This window comes from Oculina patagonica, chromosome 14, assembly GCF_052425735.1.
Source record: "Oculina patagonica isolate OP01 chromosome 14, crgOcupat, whole genome shotgun sequence".
Classification (NCBI taxonomy): Eukaryota; Metazoa; Cnidaria; class Anthozoa; order Scleractinia; family Oculinidae; genus Oculina; species Oculina patagonica.
Genome location: NC_135771.1, coordinates 12727841 through 12749185, shown reverse-complemented (window position 1 = coordinate 12749185; position 21345 = coordinate 12727841). Strand labels below are relative to the sequence as shown.

At 38.2% G+C, this 21345-nt stretch overlaps 2 protein-coding genes and 1 pseudogene across 2 annotated transcripts; all 3 read right to left on the bottom strand.

Moving 5' to 3' along the window:
* Nucleotides 1–386: 386 nt before the first annotated feature.
* LOC144637472 (ribitol-5-phosphate transferase FKTN-like) lies at nt 387–21338 on the bottom strand. Its single transcript, XM_078496532.1, has 8 exons — nt 21178–21338; nt 20728–20802; nt 19572–19787; nt 17363–17610; nt 2895–3157; nt 2194–2327; nt 1490–1620; nt 387–689 (listed from the first exon to the last, which is right to left on the bottom strand). The coding sequence occupies exons 1-8, from the start codon at nt 21280–21282 to the stop codon at nt 476–478; spliced, it is 1386 nt and encodes a 461-aa protein (XP_078352658.1). The 5' UTR covers nt 21283–21338; the 3' UTR covers nt 387–475.
* LOC144637825 (uncharacterized) lies at nt 5081–6124 on the bottom strand. Its single transcript, XM_078496905.1, has one exon. The coding sequence runs from the start codon at nt 6007–6009 to the stop codon at nt 5287–5289; it is 723 nt and encodes a 240-aa protein (XP_078353031.1). The 5' UTR covers nt 6010–6124; the 3' UTR covers nt 5081–5286.
* LOC144639369 (adenosine receptor A2b-like) lies at nt 7372–8959 on the bottom strand (annotated as a pseudogene).
* Nucleotides 21339–21345: the final 7 nt, after the last annotated feature.

The following is a 21345-nucleotide window of genomic DNA, read 5'->3' as shown; positions in this document are numbered from 1 at the left end:
GGGATTGTGAATTCTTTTTCCAATTCAATATGGCAAAAATAAATGACGCTCTTTCATTGGTGAATTTATATTTTGTCGCAGCGACTTGTCGCAGAAGTGTGCACACGCTGGGACAAGGCTGATTTCACTCATTTTGTCCCTGCGATCAGCCGCACGAGTTCAAACCAGTTTGAATTCGTGCGACAAAATTCTGTCGCAGCGACAAAGATTGTCGCAGAAATGCACCATGTCACACGAGGCGACACATGCACGTTGCGGCAACTTGTCGCCTAGTGTGTCCCGACCTAAAGAGAACAAACAGACCGAGCGAAATCTGGAGCTACGATGAGATTTACTTGTTTGTCTACAAAGACTATAACAAAGCAAGCAAAAACAAGATGATGCAACTCGTTTTATATTTTTTATTTCATTATAAATAAGTCTTAGAAAAGTTTTTTGAACAAATATTTTAGACACAGTTTACGCGTTCGGAAGCTCAGAAGAGCTGTATTACTTCACCCCAGTCCTTTGCGTTCCACTGGCCATTCTCACGTACGTTTGGCGGGCTTTCTTTCCAGTTCCATTCTTTGATTGGCACCTGCCAATTCTTCCCGTAGTTTGCCATGACGTAAGACTCGGTTTCACAAGGGATACGCACTTTCATTTTCAGAAATTCGGTCCAACACAGAGTGAATTTTGGAAAGATGTATCTGAAGACGGAACGGTGCGAAAAGATTGTTAATTTTTGTTGCAAGGACACAGTAGCTGTTAGCCAAGTTTCTGGAGTATATCGGTCCTGGGCCCCGTTTCTCGTAGGTCCCAAAAAGTTTTCGCACCCAGAATCACAAACCTTATGATTACAAAGCTGACTCTTATTTACATATTTTTAATATGAAAAGAGGCTTCCTTCTAGGAACGAAAGGTTTCCGGGACTTTCGAGAAACAGGCCACTTGGTCTCGACAGTACTGAACGAGTGCAGCGAGTCTGTAGAGAAAAACAAGTACCGAGAGCGGACATACTCCCAGCGGTCTTGAGAAGTTAATTAGAGATTTATTTAAATTAAATACAACTTTATGATTGAAACAGAGCTGTAGAAACTTTATGAGGTCCAACAATTAGAAAACATTTCACTAATAATAAAGCATTCTGTAGTCTTCACACCGGTATTCGCAAAGGCCACGGGTTCGAATCCCGTTAAAGCCCTGAGTTTCTTTTTTTTTTTGTATTGTTTTGTCTTGTCTTATTTTTGTCAGGCTTCTTTCCCCCTTCTTTTCTTTTTCACTGTGAGGATCGTGTCAATGCTTGTCTTAGTCTTGTAATGAACCTATTATCGCACCCTTGCAAGTTATGCGCCAACCAGATGCCTGCATTAGTCTAACCTGCCAGTCCAAGTTTTGTACGTTACAGGTCAGTTCCATGTATAGGACTGCTCTTTGTTGATTACTTTCACCAGGCGTTAGAAAAGTGTTTTATATAATAAAGGTAGCTATCACATCACTGCAGTCTTACTTGAACTTTTTGCCCGTTTTAGCTTGTGTTCCACCATTCCACATGTAATCCTTCTCTTCATAGAAAAAGAAGATGTCTAGCTTAACGTAATCCTCTTCAGTTCTGAAGGACAACTCAAAGCTATCGTCTATCTAAGAGGATATTGATGAAGAAAAGACAGCAACAACAACAACAATAAAACAGAAAAAACAGATAAATCGTTACTTAAGTGATGTTAGAATAACCCACAGGCTGACTATGGGAAAACTAACAAACTGATTGGCTAGGCAGGTGTCGTCTATCGACCAATATAAACGGCCCTCTAAAAGAATCGCTCAGTTCCATGCATCATTACCGAATTTTTTAAAAAATTATCAGTTTTATGACATCTTTTCAATGGGTCCCGTTTTGTTTAACCAATCAAAACTAGCAAGTACGTGAGGGGCGAGGGGGGAGTTGGCAAGGAAACATCTCCCCAATGGGAAATATAACACTTGTCACGTACCTTTACTCGCATCTCGAAGGTTTTTATTCGTCAAATCGAGGAACTCGATACAAATTTGTTTAAAAGAGACCGTTGAAAAGTCAACAGAAAACTACACGTTGAAAAGTCAACAGAAAACTTAAAAAATGTTAAGCAAAATATAAAACGTGGTGAGTCATATGTGGCAAATACCCCAATTGGAAGATACAAACAGAAAGTTTACGAAAAAAGGAGAACTTACTCGACCGAATTTGTGCTTTAAAAACAGTCCAGCTTTCTCAAATTCCGATATAAGAAGTGAATTGTAGTCCTTTATCCATATACCAATATCAACATCTTTACTGTGAGGAATGATGTCACACTGCCTGTACCAACCTGAAGAGAAGAAACAAAAGTAGAGTTTAGTAAAGTGAGAAAAGTCCTCAGTTGAGCGTACGAGCGAGCGAGTCAACGAACGAACGGACGGACGAAAGAGCGAGCGAGCGAAGGAAGGAAGGAGCGAACGAACAAACTAAAGAATGCACAAACGAACAAACTGAAGAATGAACGAACAAACAAACTAAAGAATGAACGAACGAACAAACGAGCAAACGAGCGAACGAACGAACACGCAAGAGGGCGAACGAATGAACGAACGAGCGAATGAATGAACGAGTGAACGAGCGAAAGAACGAACGAACGAAAGAACGAGCGAAGGAAGGAAGGAACGAAAGAACGAGCGAAGGAAGGAAGGATGGAACGAACGAACGAACGAACGAACGAACGAACGAACGAACGAACGAACGAAGGAAGGAAGGAAGGAAGAAAGGAAGTAACGAAGGAAGGAAGGAACGAACGAACGAAAGAACGAACGAAGGCACAGTCGGATAAACTGGAGCAAAATTCGTTATAAATCAAGAGAATATGAATGTTTGTATGAATCTAAATGTTACATCTACTTACCTAGACACGTGCCACTGCTGAGCCAGAATCTTACACCAAGACGATCCAGCGCACTAATAGCGGTAGACAGAACTTCTAACGCTTTCTTCTTAAACAGGACAGCATCTGGGGAGATATCTCGTCCGTATTTACTGTAGTACTGTTGAACATTTGTAATGTTACAACCTGTAAATCGTGTCTGGTTTCTCTCTGAAGCTAGCTTCTCTGGATCAGTTGGAACATTGATTGGTATTCCATCAATAACTTTTTTCTCAATGAAGAACCTTTTGACGAAAAAAAGAAAATATACGTCATATAAGGGCCTGGCGTAAAAGGAGACTATATCTACTTAGAAATTTACAAACATATTTAAAAATTAAGCAACAATCTGCTTAGACAAAGTAACCGACATAATTGCAGTTCTTTAACAAAGTAAAGGAGACGACTGGAAAAGATTTTATTTATTAACAGTCTTTCCAGGGACAGTAATTGCCCCGGAACATTGATGTAGTGTTCAGGATTCAGGCCATCCCAATAAAATGTTTCGTTTTGCCATTGCCCGACCGACCCATTTTTTTCGAAAAGTAAAAAAAAAAAAAAAAAATCCCAGATTCACTAGTCAAAGAAACAAGTACTTCAATTTACAAGCACACGATCTTGTTTTATCAACAACAATTGGTGTGATGTGATGTCTTTGTCTTTAATAAACATCGATACTACGTTATTTAAAGACTGTTAAGGAACAACGAACGAAAAGACCACGTTTTCGAGTTGACTTTGTAATCAGGCTTTCTTACTAAGCAGCCCGGCCTTCTCTGGAACCCAGAACCCTTCAAGTGTTCATTCATTCTTTTTTTTTTTTTTTGCCCGACCGACCGATCCACCATCACAAGAGACGGGGCGATGGGAAACGAAACACTTTATTGGGATGGCCTAAATAAAATGCAACGGTTTGATTCAGGTGAGTTTGATTACACTCACAACCTTGTTTCAAGGGTATCGCAACAGAAAACAATTTTAAAAAGGCCATTTTGGCCTTTTTGGACGCCTCGTGGCACACTGTGCAAGTCAACGGAGCGTATTTTCAATATTTTAGGACTGCAGTTCGATCTGGCCCGATCTGACACGTGTTGACACACAGTGTCCAACAGTGAGAATAGACTGTTCGTTTATTTTAAATCGGAAAATGCGCATAAGACGTTACTTTTTAATCGACTCAATGTGGTTGTGTTAAGGTCACTTTTATTTTTAAGTCTTTCCCGGCATTGTTGTTGCTCAAAAAAGTTTCGTTATATTTTAACGTCACATTACAGTTTAATTAATCGAAAGGGTTTCTAAAACAGCTTTCAACAGGCTAGAATTTCATTTCACGAACCCTCACGCGGAAACTTGCAAGGGCTACAATTTACATGCCAGTCCCTGTGAATAGAGTGATAAATAAAAACGGACGAATTCATCTTGTAAGATCATGCATGAGGCCGTAACATTGCATTTTGCGGAAAACTGTTAAAAAAGCTTTATTTATCAGTATTTTAAAATTAATTTAATGATCTTCCATGAGGAATCACAGGAATCTTACATTACGAATTTAAAGTAATCTCACATTTAGAATTCGAAGAATTCTTACACAGGAATGGGGAAAGTTCTTAACTTTTTTAAAGATTTGAGCCTGAAATGTTCTGACAATGTTTTCTTTTTTAAAAAAATTAAAAACAAAGTGGTATTGCAGTTAATTGATTCCTAACCGATATCTACATGTTCACGTCACCAATGAGTGATGACATTATTGGTTACAAGTCAGGATTTGAATAAAGATGTACTCATTCTCTCGCAACAAAGAGAAAAAAATAAAATTCGTTCTTAACCAAATTTCAGCCTTGGACACGTTCTTAGGATGTTCTTAAATTTTCGCCTTTTTTCAGCCTCGACATTCTTATAAAAAAGGTTCTAATAAAAAAAGAGTGTACCTCAACTACATGTATTTTTTTAACTATCGTATTTTATGCAGTTTGTCAAACTTGCATAAAATACAAAATATGACTGTTACCCTTGTCGTGGATTGATAAAAACGGGACAGTTAGTAAAAATTAAACAATGCAAAAGTACGAGAAAGGATAGGAGTGTCCTTATTTCACTGCGTTTTGAGTTTGTGTTGCGTGACTTTTAGCCTCGCGTGGCAGCAATCACGTTCGATCGACTCGGAGGTCTTTGATACACAATATTTTTATCAATTCAACCATTTAAGCATATATGACTCAAGAAATCCAGCAAATTGCTAAACAACTTGGGGCAAAAACACGTTCCTGTTAGCTTTGAATAAAAAAAAAACAACAACAAACGATTATTGACAATGGGCTCTGCATGGTTATTGACCTACATTGTTCGTGATTTCGGAATTCTACGTGGCAAGCTTTTAACCAATAATGCGAACAACAAAAACAGCAGCGAGAAGAAATACAATGAACAGAATAACTAAGGCTACTGTTCCCTCGGTCCTGCCTTGCCCGGAGATTTCACTCTTGGTATCCGAATGGGCCACATTCGCTCGCGGGAACGGAGTCGAAGGTACATCGCACCCAAGGAATTCACACAATGGCTTCCATCCTTGTTTAACATTGAACACAAGAAGCTTTTCAGCGGGAATAACGGCCTGAACTCTCTCGTTGTGTTGGCGATATTTCACCCTGTAGAGAGCTGTAGCTTCAGGATTGAAGCTTCCATAAATCGCTTGGTGTAAGGTGTCGAAAAAATGCTTTTGTTTTTTCATCCAAGGTACAATGATCATCAAAATCTTAACATAGAACGGAAGTATGAGAGAGCCTAATTGAAGATGCTCTTTCCAGCTTTTCAGCCAAGCGTCCTCGGAATCTCGAACGGTCAGGATAACCTTGGCTTCTGGGAAGACGGTTGAAATCTCCTCGAACCAAAAGGCTGGCGGAACATCGGTAATGGCGTCGACGCCTTCGTAGATCTCTTTGAAGTTAGGGTGGCGATCGGTCTCTAAGCTATCCAGCCATTCTTGTCGGTGAAATTGAAAATGTTCCTTGAAATCATACACGTTGTATCCAAGAACTTGCAAAGCCTTCGCCAGGCTGGTGGTTCCAGTTTTTCCCAATCCTGCACAAATCACCTTCATTATTCTGACGTGGAATGAAAACTACTCAAATCAAGCACGAGCGTATGGCCTACTATAAACCAAGGCTGTGTTTATTTTGCAGAAATGACCTTAGATCAAACAGCTGTCATATCAGAGCAACTAGCTAAGATCTTAAGAGAATAACGCAAGGTACTCTGAACTCACGTTCGATCATTGGCTTATTAGGCAATATTTATTTGAGGGGGAAGGGGGTTCGGCAATTTTTCTGTGCAAGATATTTTTTTCACCTTCAGGCCTTTAGGTTGTGCAAGACTTTATTTTAAAATATTTCTTTCTTATATTTTTTCCGCATGGCTCTCCTTGCACGATTTTTTTAGCCTTTTTTTCTGTGCAGGATTTTTTTTTGGAAATTGCCCAACCACCCCCCCCCCCCCTTTCCCTCAAAAAAATAATGGTCCGTTTTGTAGCCAAAATAAGATGCCCCTTCGCAATTAAGTCACGTTAGTTTCGCAAAGTAGTAATCTTTTTGAGACAGTAAAAGCGCTGTTCTCACGAGTATTGCATTCATATTATAGGCAGATTTTCCTCAAGTTAAACACCAAGAGAAAACACCAATTTCATTTTGTGTATGAATTTCTCGCCAAAATTGATAATCGTGACCGGAAACAGGTAAAGTCACTGAAAATAATGCCGGATTAGAATGATGACTTGTTTTAAGGTTAGAAAGGCTTTGCACCTATTTATTTTTTCATTGGTATAAATTGATTACTTTTCATCACGTTTGACAGTTTTGGGTCATTTCTAGTGATTTTTAGAGAAGACAAAAAATAAAAATTTTCCCGGGTGAGCATGCCCCCGGACTCCCCTAAACTTTCTTGTGTTAAGGGAAACAACTGTATGAGTCCATGCCTCACAGGCCTCACACAAACAGTCCATTTTGAAGTAGAAAATTACCAGCAAAGTACGTTCACGTAATCAATGATCGTCCAGAAACATAGTATTTCGGAATTTTTTTGTGGGTCCATTCAAAGGGAAGGGTAAAGCCCACTTCTTCAAAGCTTTTGTAGTGCCCCCCCCCCCCCCCCCCCAGTAAATAATGACTGGTCCCTCAATGATGACTCCAGCCTGGGCTATGATCGATCGAATTTGATCACGTTTCTCGCCGAAACCTTTGTCACATTGTTTTGTCGGAACCATTTCACTAGCACTGAAAGTGTTATATTTTGCATTTTTGTTTTATGCTACCAGTGAAACCAAAAATTTATTAATTCTTACAGCGCAAACTACTTTTTTGTCTGGAAGTCCATACAGCACATTTTTTTTTTCGTCCGCCATTCGTTTCTTCATTCCAGTTGTGATATGTCATCATTGAATTAATTTTAAGGCGTGATTATCAAAATGCTTACTGAGTATGTATGTTATCTCAGATATCGCCTACAAATTTACGCAGCAATTGAATATTTCAGTGGTTTTTTAAATTTTGATCGTGTTTTTGTATCTATTTTGATTCAAACTTACGGCAATTTGTCTTCTATCGGTAAAAAGCATAATGGATATTAAAACATGCGCTTTATCGCTGACTTAAATTGAAAAGAGGATAAGCAATTAAAAGTGGTTAAGTAAATTTATCCACAGAATGCAACTATTGAACTATATACAACATTTTGCACTTCAAAAGCGTGAGCTGGGACGAGAGGAAAACTTCTCTTCGCAGGATAAAATTGATGGTTGCAATTCAAATTCTCGATTTACATTTTACAATGTGCTTTCGGCCTCACTTTTAAAATCCTTTTAATTTGCTAATTTCTACAGAACAGTGTCTCAGCTTACAATGGCGGTATCTGGTTTGATCTGAACAAAAGTTTCTTGAAAGCTCGTCGAAATTCTCTATTTCTTGCGCAGTAAATTAGCGGATTGAAACCCGAATTGCAGAGCGCTAACGTTAGCGAGAAAGACTCGATAGCTAAAAACTTAATAGGTGACCTTATGAGAGATCCAGAAACAATTGTTAAAAAAGTCTTCGGTATGTAACACAACAAAACTAGACCGATCACAAATGTTGTTGTCTTTAAAGCTTTCTTCTCCATTAAAAATGTCGTCTTTGCTTCCGCGGACAGTTGCTGTGTCTTGATTTTCTTTCGAGCTTCGAAATAAACAGCAATGTGGCAAAAGATTAGAATGAAAAAAGTCGGGAATATTGTGAGCACGCGAAAAATAAACACTGAAGTATCGCTCTTAGAAAAAGAAAACAAAATTGTCGCGGGAACCTGCAACCACGCCAAAATAACAACTGCAATCAAGCGACGTTTAGTGATAATATCGTCGTATTTATAAGGGTATTTCATCGCTGTATATCTCTCGATGCCTATTAATGCCAAATGTTGTAATGAAATCATTAGGAAGGTCCCGCTAAATCGTCTCGCTGCGTAAGGAATGAAGCAGAAATCAGAAGCAGCGCTGTCTGTTAGGCGGTAGATTTGTTCAGCAAGTGAAGAGCGGCTGTCCCAACACGCCGGTCGCAAAGTCAGTTCCTGCTAAACATGCCAGTAAAGCGTTGTATTTATTTCTCAGTGAAGGCCTTGTTTTGACGGCAGTTATAACCAAGATATTAAGAAGTATTGTTACTGGAGACACGAGCAGATTGAAAATTGTTACCGATATGAGTGCAGCAAACATTTCACTTGTAAGGAAGTTTCGACGCCATTCCGGCATAGCGACAGTGTTGTAAGGGAAACTGCACTCGAGCGATTGAGCTGTAGAGTTCATTTTCGTCCGTCTTCAAATCTCACAGGCTAATGGGGTGCTCAGAAACGGACGCCTGTACAAGAACAAATTCTTCTTACACTCGTTAATTTGGCCTTTTCTGTCGTAACGCGACACTTACAAGTAAACTGAATGCATTCGATTTTAAGGTCGCATTTTAAATCTGCTCGCTTGGAAATGCACAACAATCAAAACTAATGTTTTTCTATTCTAGAATCATGATTAACAAGAACTGCAAGCAGTTTATAATCGTGCGGGTAATGTTTGACCTCCTGACCTCTTTCAGTGCTTTGTTAAAGGCACGGCACCGCACAGTAAAATATTTAGAAAAGCAGTCACTTGAGAAACACACAAGTCGTGTTTGCGTTAGTCACGGAGTGAACGTGTGTACTGTCGTGAATTGTAATAACGTCGTGAATTGTAATACCTGTCGTAAATTGTAATAACAGTTGTCGTGAATTGTAATACCTGTCATAAATTGTAATAACAGTTGTCGTAAATTGTAATAACGCACCTATCGCAAATTGTAATAACATACTGCCGTAATTTGTAATAGTCTGAGCTGTCGTAAATTGTAATAGCACATTGTCGTGTTTTGTAATAATTCTATAAAATGCAGGTCCGTAACCAGAACTTTGCCATAGACGAGGCAAGATCGTACTAGTGGGTTTAAGGGGCATGTCCTCCAGAAAATTTGAAATCTAGAAGTTATGAATCTCTTTTAGCGACATTTTTCATGAGTTATTTCTTGAGAAAACTCAATTTTGTTCAACTGGCGATTTTTTGTCCCAACAGAAAATATTTTGTTTTTAATTTTGGGTAAAAATTTAGACGAGGCAAGTGCCTTTTCGCCCCATCCTCGATCGAAAAGCCTGTTCACAGGCTAAACATTATTAATCTTCTCACCGGAACAAATTTGCAGCAAGGCACATAAAGGGAAACGTGAGTTTTCATTGTGATTCTCTAGTCGGTCCCTAACAAGTCATTGATCTTTATTTTTTTAAGGTGGATAATGGGTCTTATTTCAACTTTTTTTATCTTTCTTTGGTTTCTTTCACTTTTTAAAGGGACTGTGTCACGGCTGAGTTAAGTTTATTTTTAAAGTTTTGCCAAATACTTGCTATGAAACTTTTACGTTTGCAAAGCAATTACTCCTATCAGTATGCATTCATTCATTGCAACCAAATTTGTCTCCCGGGCGTTATAATTTAAAGTTACAAGCAAATGAGACTAACTTTGAAAACTGTTTAGCCCAACAATATTTCAAAAACCCATATTGTAATCCGATTCAATCTTTATCAATTTTGACCATCCGTACCTTCTTTTGTATTTGCTGTGTTATTGGGGGTCACTGTTTTATGGGGTCATTATTATATTTCCCCGAATTTGATGGTCATTTCCGATGCCAAATTCTGGTTAAATTCTGTGACATAGTCCCTTTAATCATAATAGAGTGATTTTACTAAACCCGTGAAATAGTTATTACACTTTCTGAAATACTATTAGACACTTATTCAATTTTTTTTCTGTTGTTTATTATCGACCAATAGGCGCTGACTGGCAGATAGTGTTTCACGGGTTAAATGAAATCTCTCTAATGCACATTTTTTAAAAATTAAAAAATGCCGGAACCTTTAACTGACTTCCTGCGCTGTGAAATGCTTGCAATTAATAGATTAACAGATTTCCAGAGTTAAATGGCAAAATAAAATATGATAATACTGGTTATTACAAAACACGGCAATGTGCTATTACAATTTACGACAGCTCAGGGTATTACAAATTACGACAGCATGTTATTACAATTTGCGATAGGTGCATTATTACAATTTACGACAACTGTTATTACAATTTACGACAGCTATTACAAATCACGACAACTGTTATTACAATTTACGACAGGTATTACAGTTCACGACGTTTATTACAATTCACGACAGTACAAACGTGACATGAATTTCCTTTACCAAGCCATCTTTTTCTTTTTAAAACCACATGCCTAGCCGGAAAAATGCCTGCTTACGCATGCAAATATTTATTTTGTTCCGAATGTTCAATAAAATTAAACCCAAACCAGTTCATTTAAAAGAAAGCCAAATCACGCCAAAATAAAGAGTAGACTAAGGCCATCCCATTGTGTTTCTCCGTTTAGCGTCTTCCGACAAGCTTTTGGTAATTCCCCTGGCGCGATGAGGTGTATCCCGTGCTTTGACACATTCTTGCTGAGCTTGCAACTTACGTTTCGATAACGTTTCGATTCTCAAAATACCGTAAACTCAAAACAAAAATTGGGATATCTAGAAAATAAGTCGTTGTTTTGCAATATTTAACACGTTCCGGCTAAATTGTATGACTTGTACTCGCTCCGAGCCAAACGCTTGAGTAACACAACAATAAGTATTTCACACAAACAGAGCGCAGAGTATTCAAACAGAAAATAAGGGAATGATTATTTATAGCTACAAGCGAGAGATCGCGTGGCATGGGTATGACGTAGTGGTAGTTTTAAATAGCTTGGACATGTCCAAGCGGTCTTTGTTTTCTCTATGTGATTATATTCAGCCCTCTCTTCTTGTAAAATATGGAATGAAACAAAATTATACATTTCAGAGAGCAGAGTGTTCATGTTAAACGCGAGTGATCGGCTGATCGCTATTAAATATTAAATCTTGCGTGACCGTGACAGAAGAGACGGCTCAACAATGCTATTGCATCACAGCTCACTGCGGTTTTGAAATCTGTCATGACGTAATGGTTCTTATTTAGCTTGCACCACTTGTACATGTCAAACTGCGTTGTTTTGCGGTATTCAGTACAGCACGGGTACGTAATACGGCGTTTTGTTTTCGCTCTGAGTCAAACGCTTCGATAAAACAGTTCTTCCTCATAAAATTTCTTTAAAGTGGAGTCTGGCTGAAAAAAGTGCACTGCAGTGACGCTTGCAGTTTCCGGCGAAGCCAAAATTGCGTGAATGACGTAGTGTTTACTACGAAAATAGCTTTCACAATTTGAATATTTAGTACTCGCTCTGAGACAAACGTAAGAATCTCCAAAAAGATGTTTCAGATTGATTTTTTTTTTCAAGATAAGACCAAGAAATGTTTCGAAAAGCATTTGAATTTCGAAAGTTTTGAAGCCGTAAAAATTGTGCGTGTCTGAGCCGTGGAATTTATTAATTAGCATTGCGTTCACAATAATAGTTTGGACATGGCAAAGAAAGCAAGATTTTGCAATGCGAATCTCCAGTACTCGCTCCAAGTCAAGACTTAAATGCCGGACACAAAAAAATATATATATATTTCGCGTTTAACAGAGCATAGAGTACTCGTAAAATTAGACGGGAATGATTTTGTAACACAGCTTCCAGGGAGTGCACATTAAAACTTGTACGATTTGAACGTAATATTTCGCAAGTAATGAAAACTTGCGTGACCGTGACCAAGGGATCGGCTGGGCCGCGAGGTTCTGGAACGATTTACCGACAAAAAAAAAACGACAAAATCTGACACAGATTATGAATCGGGCCCAGGCCCCGCCCGATTAAAAAGAAGATAATTCCTTGTACTCAGAGCACAACAAAAAGTTAAAAGTGCAATATTTCTTTCAGCTCGACCGAATTCAAGAGGACTTTCGTAACCGGATCTCAATTACTTCCCTTATGCGACGTTTAAACGTGTTGCTTTCCGTGGCAAAAACTTTTAGGAAATGTGGAGATTTGAACATTGCCCGGGACATTCAGTCGATGCCAGCAAAACAAAAGTTCTTGACACAGAAAGCAACACATTCAAACGTCGCATAAGGGAGGCAATTGAGATCCGATTACGAAAGCCATCTTTAAACCCTGATAGGGTCGGCTATTTCCTTCATTTTTTAAAAACATTCGAAAACCCAACTTATGTTATATAAAGAAAAATCAATTTTCCTTTGGAAGAGTTTTTCCCATCTGAAAGTTAAAACTGTTAACTGCGCGATTTTATCAAGAGAAATTTATTTGTTTCCAATAAATGAACGGTGTTTTTGAGAAAACTTAATTTAGTTTCTTAGGTACTTCAAGGCATTTAACGCCAGTAGTTTCAATGAACTGTTAAGTGTTCAAATCGGGAAATTGCGAATCGGAAAACCACAAAAAGGAAAATGATTATTTAATATGGTAATAAGTGTATATTTTTAACGAAAAATGCAATTACAGTTTATTTGAAAGGTTTTGAATAAATTACATATGATTAGCCCTGATAACTTAAAAGCAGTAACTTCGGTTTTCTCTCTTTTTTTAAGAAGAAGGCGCCGAAAAAACCCCATTTATGCTATGGGCTCTAATACAAAGAAAAAACAATTTCCTTTAGAAAATAAATGAGCAGTGTTTTGAGAAAAGTTAATTTAGTTTCTTGGGTACTTCAAGGCGTTGGTTGCAAGGAACTGAAATCGGGAATTGTGAATCGGAAAACAACATAAAAGGAAAATGATTATTTATAGTAATTAGAGTATATTTTTAAAGAAAAGTGCAATTACAGTTTATTTGAAAGGTTACAGTAAATTACATTTGATTAGCCCTAACGTCGGTTTTTCTCTTTTTTCTTAAAAAAGGCGCCGAAAATCCCAACTTAATATGTTATGGGCTCTAATACAAAGAAAAATCAATTTTCCTTTAGAAGAATTTTTCCCATCTGAAAGTCAAAACTGTTCGATTTTACCAAGAGAAATTTATTTGTTTCAATAAATGCCGGAACGGTGTCTTGAGAAAAGTTAATTTAGTTTCTTGGAGGCATTTTCCTGAAATCGGGAATTGTGAATCGGAAAACTACATAAAAGGAAAATGATTATTTATAGTAATTAGCATGTATTTTTAACGAAAAATGCAATTACAGTTAATTTGAAAGCTTTTGAGTAAATAACATTTGATTAGACCTGATAACTTCAACTCTCGCCGAAAACCCCAACTTATGTTATGGGCTCTAATACAAAGAAAAATCAATTTTCCTTTAGAAGAATTTTTCCCATCTGAAAGTCAAAACTGTTCGATTTTACCAAGAGAAAACTACATAAAAGGAAAATGATTATTTATAGTTATAATTAGTATGTATTTTTAACAAAAAATGCAATTACAGTTAATTTGAAAGATTTTGAGTAAATAACATTTGATTAGACCTGATAAATTCAAAGTAACGTCGGTTTTTCTCTCGCCGAAAACCCCAACTTATGTTATGGGCTTTAATTGACAAAGAAAAATCAATTTTCCTTTAGAAGAATTTTCCTCATCTGAAATTCAAAACTGTGCGATTTTACCAAGAGAAATTTCAATGAATGGCCAGTGGTTTGGGAAAAGTTAATTCATTTTCTTGGGTATTTCAATGCATTTTCCGACAGTGGTTTCAATGAACTGTTAAGTGTTCAAATCGGGAATTTGTGACATGATTGAAAAAAAAGCACATTAAAAGGAAAATGCTTATTTATAGTAATTAAATGTAGATTCTAAACGAACTGGGTTGATAAGAAAATTAACCGCACGTTTACTTATTACAGTCAACGAGGAAGGTCTAAGAAAAGTGCTAGCCATGCAAAACTTAAACATGATCTTTTAGTTAGTAATTTCACCTACCAGCTAGCTCAATAACAAATTTATTTTAAGCGAAATGTCAATTGTTTCCGGGTTGTTCAACAGAAAGCCTACCGGTACACAGAACATACACTCAAGATTTGAATGCATTGGGCTTGGTTGCCCTATTAACTCTTGTGCTGTGTAATTTAATTTTTAATCCGCTGACTTACTGCCAAAAAAGCGAATATCAACTAGTTTAAGACACTTTTGCTCAGATCAAACCATTTACAGTGGAAGCCCGTTTCTTGAGCCCTCTATTTCTCGAACCTCTTGATAACATTGATATGGCGCTATATAAATCCATTATTATTATTATATTATTATACAGATAACTTGAACCAAACGTGGTTCCTTTCTCTCCGGCGGACACTGCAATTCAGTTTCCCTTGGAGGTTCAAGAAATCAGAATGCCACTATATAACCAACAACTTGGTCGTTGGATCCATTTTTGATTAATTCACTGTTGAAATTCTTTGCCAAAAACAGTAATAGAGCGGGTTTCACTTGAGTGTCGAAAGAAATCTCTGTTTGCTTTGGTTTTGCATTACTACGCTTAGTGATTGGTTTAAAAATCTCGTGCCACTTTCTCAACCAATCAGAAGTAAAACCAAAACCAATCGTGACTCGCTCATGCACGTTTTCCCGCGCTACGTGCTTGTGACATGTACTTTGCTTCGAGTTTTGATTGGTTCACTGGATTATCTGTGTCTTTTGTGATTGGCCAAAGTAATAATAATAATAATAAAGACTTTATTTAAAATGAGGGTAACACTAAATAGCAAAGCTAACAAACCTGTGGCCCTCCCTAAAAATTACACTAGAATATTATTGAAAATTGAATACGAATATGCATAATAGTAAACGATATATGAAGCTAAAAAGTTAAAACTATACAATAAAATGATGTAAAAGCTGCTGCTCCGAAAACACCCGATCTCTGAGAGATTCTTTAAAGGGCTTCGGCTGTTCGATTCGCCTTTTTGAGATAGGGAGAGCATTCCAAAGGCGGGTGGCAGAAACAGAAAAAGTGCGCCCGCCTTCTGTCTCCCTTCTGAATTTCGGGCAGCGCAAGTTAAAATAAGCGTAGCGAGTGCTTCTTTTGTTTGCTTGGCTATTTAACACAAGTTGGTCGCTTAAAAAGGTAGGGACGTTTCCATAGATCCGTTTGTGGACTAGCGCGCATTTGTTTATATTACATTGTTCGTGTACTGGGATCCATCCCAGTCTATTAAAAAGTTCCACAGATGATGCACGCGGTTCTGCAAAGAGAATGACTCTGGCTGCGCGCTTCTGTAGTTTAAGAATTCTGTTTAGACATTCTTTGTTGCACACCGACCATACTATGCTACCATAATTTATAATAGGTTGTATTAAGGCGTTATAGTATTGTTTGCGTTGTGCTAACGGCAAAAACGATCTTATTTTTCTAAGAATTGCAATACGGGAGGCCACTTTTTTACATGTCTTTTCTACATGTTCGTTAAACGAAAGTTTGCTATCTATGTCAAGTCCAAGTAATGTTGCACTTGATACATTATCTAATGCTGTGGCGCCGTTTCCCGCCTTAACGCACAGTTCAACACCTGTCTTAGGAGCAAGGCGATTGCCAGTGATCATCAAGACCTTCGTCTTCTTCTCGTTTAACAAAAGCTTGTTCGCGTTCGCCCAGGACTCAATCTCCCCTACCGACGTATTGAGAGAGTCATTGAGAAGATGCAGATTGGCGACGTCAGCTGCGGCACAGACAGTGGTGTCATCAGCATATAGGTCTACTTGAGTTGAAACGTGTAGTGGCAAATCGTTTATGAACAATAGGAAGAATAGCGGTCCTAGTATAGATCCTTGTGGAACCCCGTAAGCCATATGCATTTCCGAAGAAACTTCACCGCCCACTTGTACCACCTGTTGCCTATTTGAGAGATATGAATGGCACCACACTAGCTCTTTGTTAATAACCCCATACACCTCTAACTTCCGTAGTAGCAGTTCATGGTCCACCATGTCAAATGCCTTGGTATAGTCCACAAGTACCATACCCGACACCTTATCATTGTCGAGATTGAATAGTAGTTCATCCACTATAGTAAAACTAAAGTAATAACTTTAGTTTTGGTTTTACGACACTCAATTGAAAACTGCTCTAAAGTCTATCATTCAATTAATTTAATTAATTATTATTTTTTCGATATAACTTTGCATTTAAATAAGTGGAGGTGAATAGTGGTGGTAATTGTTTTAGTATATACCACACAAGTTGTATAACTTGCGGACCAAAACATCACTTTCGGTAAACAAAGCGACACGCGAAGGCAGTTTGTTTCTCTTTAGCTCCTCGGAGGTGAATAGTACTTTGCTAATCAACTCCAAGCTAACCAATCAGTGCGTGCAAAAAGCACTATTCACTTGTGTGATATATAGAGGATATTACATGGCGGCGCGAAGATATGAATTTTATTTTTGAGTGGTAAAGCGATATTTTACGAATGAGCGCAGCGAATGAGTAAAATATTGCCTTTACCTTTACCAAAAGATTTATAACGTAAATGTAAAACTGTTTATTAGCTTTCATCACTGTAACTGATAATATAATTCGCCGTTTTGAAATCTGTTTTGGCTCAAACTCACCGCTTTTCTGATTTCTGATCGCGAAGTCAGCTGGAATTTCTTGATTTCCCTCTCTTTGTCTCCACAAGCAAGAGGCTCTTATAATTTCAAGTCATATGAAGTTTTTTCTTCGTGTTAGCATTTTGCTGCTCCTCAGTAAAACATTTTATTTTGGCTTCAGTGAACTTCACGAATTGATAGACGTCTCGATAGCTCGCCATTTCCAACCGGCGTCATCGATATCCTCACTAGTGAGGATATAGGAAATACGCCACTACAGTCCCGGATGCAGTTTCGTATGAATTTTTTGAGTGGTCTATTTTCCAGTAAAACACTCGCGGCTATATAATAAATACTAAAAACGAATTGCATAGTGGATTCCACCCCTAGAAAAATGTTCTAAAATAACTACAATGGAATTCAATTTACCTGTTATAAGCTGCAGAATACTGGAGGGATTTAGCTGCAGTATCTCCCTGGAGGGGTCCATGCCATAAATATGATGTCCTCTCGTAAAATATCACCAGCTCTATAACAGTATCAGCCAGGGTTACGCTACATGATGACACAACAGACTTGATATCCATGAAATCCTTGCTTGAATCAAACCACGGCTCTGGAACTTTGCGACAGACAATATGGAAACTATGTGTCTGAAGATCTGTTCTAAACTGGTACTAAAAAACACACAAATGTGTAAATAAAGCCCTGCATAAACATCCACAAAATATTAACAAATTAAGTTATACAGCTGTAATATGCGGGAGGCATGGTGGCCTAACAGTACAGTTAGTGCACTGGATACAAATCCCAGGGGGGGGGTACTCCCATATAAGGGCTATACGGGTATGTGACTCTGGAACAGGGTATACAAATCACCTTTTGACTCTGGAACAGGGTCGATTTTTTCCCAGAATCCTGATTAGACACAATCAAGTTTAGCTATGAAACTCCGCTCCTCTCATCGCTTTATCTCCGAGCTACAGATGAAGTCAAGTCAGCGCTTTGTGATGTACGCTAGTGTTTTTATATACCGTATATCTACATATATTTCCATTGTGGATATTGTCTGGAACAGGGTACCTATTTTGCAATGTTTGTCTGGAACAGGGTCGCAAATTCAGCTTTTTTTCTCTGGAACAGGTCCAGAGTCTCAGAGACTCAGCGGCACACCCCTGTAGTAAATTTTAGGGAGTACCCCCTCCCCCCCCCCCCCCCCGGCTACAAATCAAGTGGGTTTGAGCCCTGGCTGGGAAACTGCATTTATGTCCTTAGGCAAGACACTTTACTCTCAAAGTGCCTATCTCCACCCAGGTGTATAAATGGGTTCTCGCAAATTTACTGCTGAGGGTAACCCTGCGATGGACTAGCATCCCATCCAGGGGGGAGTAGAAATACTCCTAGTCGCTACCAAAACCAGGATAAGCTTAGCCTGATGGGACACTAGGCTCATATACAGACTTTACCTTTTTACATTGATTATGATATAAAATATTAATTGATTGCCTCTAAATCCCCCATTCTTCCTCAACTCCGCAAGGTAAATGTACTACCAGAACACAACTCACTCATTTAAAGGGACTGTGTCACGGCTGAGTTAGGTTTATTTTATTAAGTTTTGCCAAATACTTGCTATGAAACCATCATTGTGGGGTTCTAGAAAATATCCATACCCCCCACGGAAGGGATTTGCCCTATGACCCCCCCCCCCACCCCTCTGGAAATTCCAATTTAGCTTCATACATTGCTTTAAAGTTTTGGGTCTTTGTGACCCCCCCCCCCCTCCCCTCCCCGGAATTTCCAATCCCTTTTGTGAGGGGAGTATGGATATTTTCTGGAACCACACATTGTCAGCTTCCTGTCCTGGTTTTCAGCCATTGGCCAAAGGGTATAAGTTCACTAGAGGAAGTGATGGTATGATTTACTTTTCATTCCATTACTTTTTTTGGACATGCATGATGATATTCAGCAGTTTTTTAATCAGTCTTTCACGTTTTTTACAATCCCCACTTAGTTTTTATGTTGTTAAGCACCATTGTCAAAGTTTTCTGGCAAAAACCACGGCCTCTGATCCCATGATCGACATGATTCCACAGTTTATCACATAATCCCACAAATGTTCCCGCACATGTACATCATATATACTAATTTTCAATCTGACAACCTGAAGCAAAATAAATGAGGTCTTCAAAAATTGAGTTATAATGCTGAAGAATGGCAAGCAGGCTTAAAACTAAGATGCAAACAGTTCTATTTTGAATCCACTAACAAGACTTGAAAATAAAATGATCTATGACAAGCAAATGTGCAAGCTTTGCAGCATCTTCCAGGTCAGACTTGCTAGAACACATGACCTGAGGCAGCTGCCATGAGTCTACTTTGTCATTTTTTTTCTCAAATGCTTCAATGTTGGCATGCTTAGGGCATAAAAATTTGGCTTTAAAACTTGGGGGAGGGGGGAAGGTAGAGGTAAAGTCTGCATATGAGCCTAGTGGCCCATCAGGCCAGAGCTTATCCATGGCATGAGGCGACTTAGGAGTATTTCTACTCCCCACTGGATAGGATGCTAGTATCCCAGGGTTACCCCCAGCACATCCCTGAACCCCTAGCTAGAATGCCCTAAAACAGAACTACTTACTATCAATGTTGATAGTGGATGGCTTTGTCCTTTCTGCCATTCTGAGTTTATCACACCAAATACGAAATACTGATTTCCACAGAACACCTCACAACCATCTTGTTGATTATGGATCTGATCAAAGTTTGTTGTAGTTAAGTGGAACACCAGTGGATGAAACAGAAATGTTGGAACACCATGTTCCTTGCTCACTTCCACAAACGCTTTTATATGTTTCTGAAAAAGATCACTTTGTTAGTTACTAGGTACTCATATGCAAGGTTTGACGAGGGTCTATTATAGGGGTTGTTTTGTCATTCTGCCAAACCGCCATATTTTGTTCTTCCTAGAGAGCAAAAAACTTTCTGTTTTTTCCTAACGATCGAAATTGCCATAATTTCAGATACTCAAAATTGGTTTACACTGCCATAGTATAATAGAACCTCTTTGACAGCCGAGTATTAAACGGAAGCCAACTGTGGCTACGCATCTACAATTGGAACACAATAAGTAGGTAGTGTAGAGATGAGTGATATCCCATTAGAATTCTTAAATTTTACTTGAGGGGGTTTAAAGTACAGTTGAACCCCATTATTTCTAACTGTCAGGAGAAACAAATAGTTCGAAATAGTGGAAGTTCATAATAGCCAATAGTAAATGACTGAAGGGCAAATCCAAGGGAAATGGGTATGAGTTCAAAAAACCAGGGAATTCGATATAACAAAGTTCGAATTAGTAGGGTTCAACTGTAATTTGCATTTGCTTTGGTTTTGCATTATATATCCCACGCCTTGTGTCGGTACATGATTTGCTTGGTTCACTGGATTCTCTGTGTCCTTTCGGATTGGCCAGAGTGGTAAATTTAGTTTTGGTTTTATGACACTCAATTGAAATGTGCTCTACTTAACCTTTTCTGCGTAAATAATGAACATAAATTTTCTTTTCTCAATACAATATTCTTACATATTTCCAAGATTAGAAAAAATAATATAAATCGCTCCACCTGTGTCTGTTATTCTTATTTTGTGCAAAGGCCATGTTCATAAAATTTATTTTACCTTTGCACTTTACTAGAATAACATAAACAGGAGCACGTTTAAAGAGCAATTATCCGTTTACCTGTTCTCCTTTCTAATGAGAAATTGAATGCTGTTCAATATTTAGAATCATTACATACCAGCTTAACATCCCTTTGGTTTCGATACGGGAGTAATCCTCGAAGGCTCTCTAAAACTCGGAATCTGGAAATTAACTATTACAGAGAAAAAGATATATTATTTGGTCATCTATTATATTTTAAGATAAATTTTAGCTCAAGTGCACAAGACCTAAACCTTTACCCTACAGGGTCGGCCAGGGGGGTAAGTGGTATACTGGTATACCTAAAAAGCATGTACCCAGTATACGTACCCAAAATATCCCCTCAAAATCATGCAAAATACCAAAATTTGGAGTAACACAGTACACTTTATACCCATTTTAGGTAAAAATACAGTATATCCAGTTTAAAATGCCCCTGTATACCGTATACCTAAAAACCCTGACCGACCCTAAATAAAACTTGGCTGGCTCCTTGCATGGACAAGAAAGCAGAATAACCTAAATTAAGCCTTATTGTTAATATTACCGTATTATCAATTGCTTTCAGAGATAAAATTTGCAGGAACAAAAATGTGACAGAGATCATCAAAAGGAGAACGAGTATAATCCATCGTCTAAGTAAAACTTTCATAGCCCTCTTCAGTCAATTTCATCCGCCATGTTTATCGCTCCAGGCCTCTGTCAGTCTGAATGA

Excerpts from the sequence above, each read along its gene's own strand:
- LOC144637825 (XM_078496905.1), bottom strand. The coding sequence starts at position 6,009 with ATGAAGGTGATTTGTGCAGGATTGGGAAAAACTGGAACCACCAGCCTG.
- LOC144637472 (XM_078496532.1), bottom strand. The coding sequence starts at position 21,282 with ATGAAAGTTTTACTTAGACGATGGATTATACTCGTTCTCCTTTTGATG. Across the intron at positions 3,158-17,362 it reads TATTCTGCAGCTTATAACAG|GTTCTTCATTGAGAAAAAAG; the intron begins GTAAATTGAATT and ends TTTCGTCAAAAG. Across the intron at positions 2,328-2,894 it reads CAGCAGTGGCACGTGTCTAG|GTTGGTACAGGCAGTGTGAC; the intron begins GTAAGTAGATGT and ends TCTTCTCTTCAG.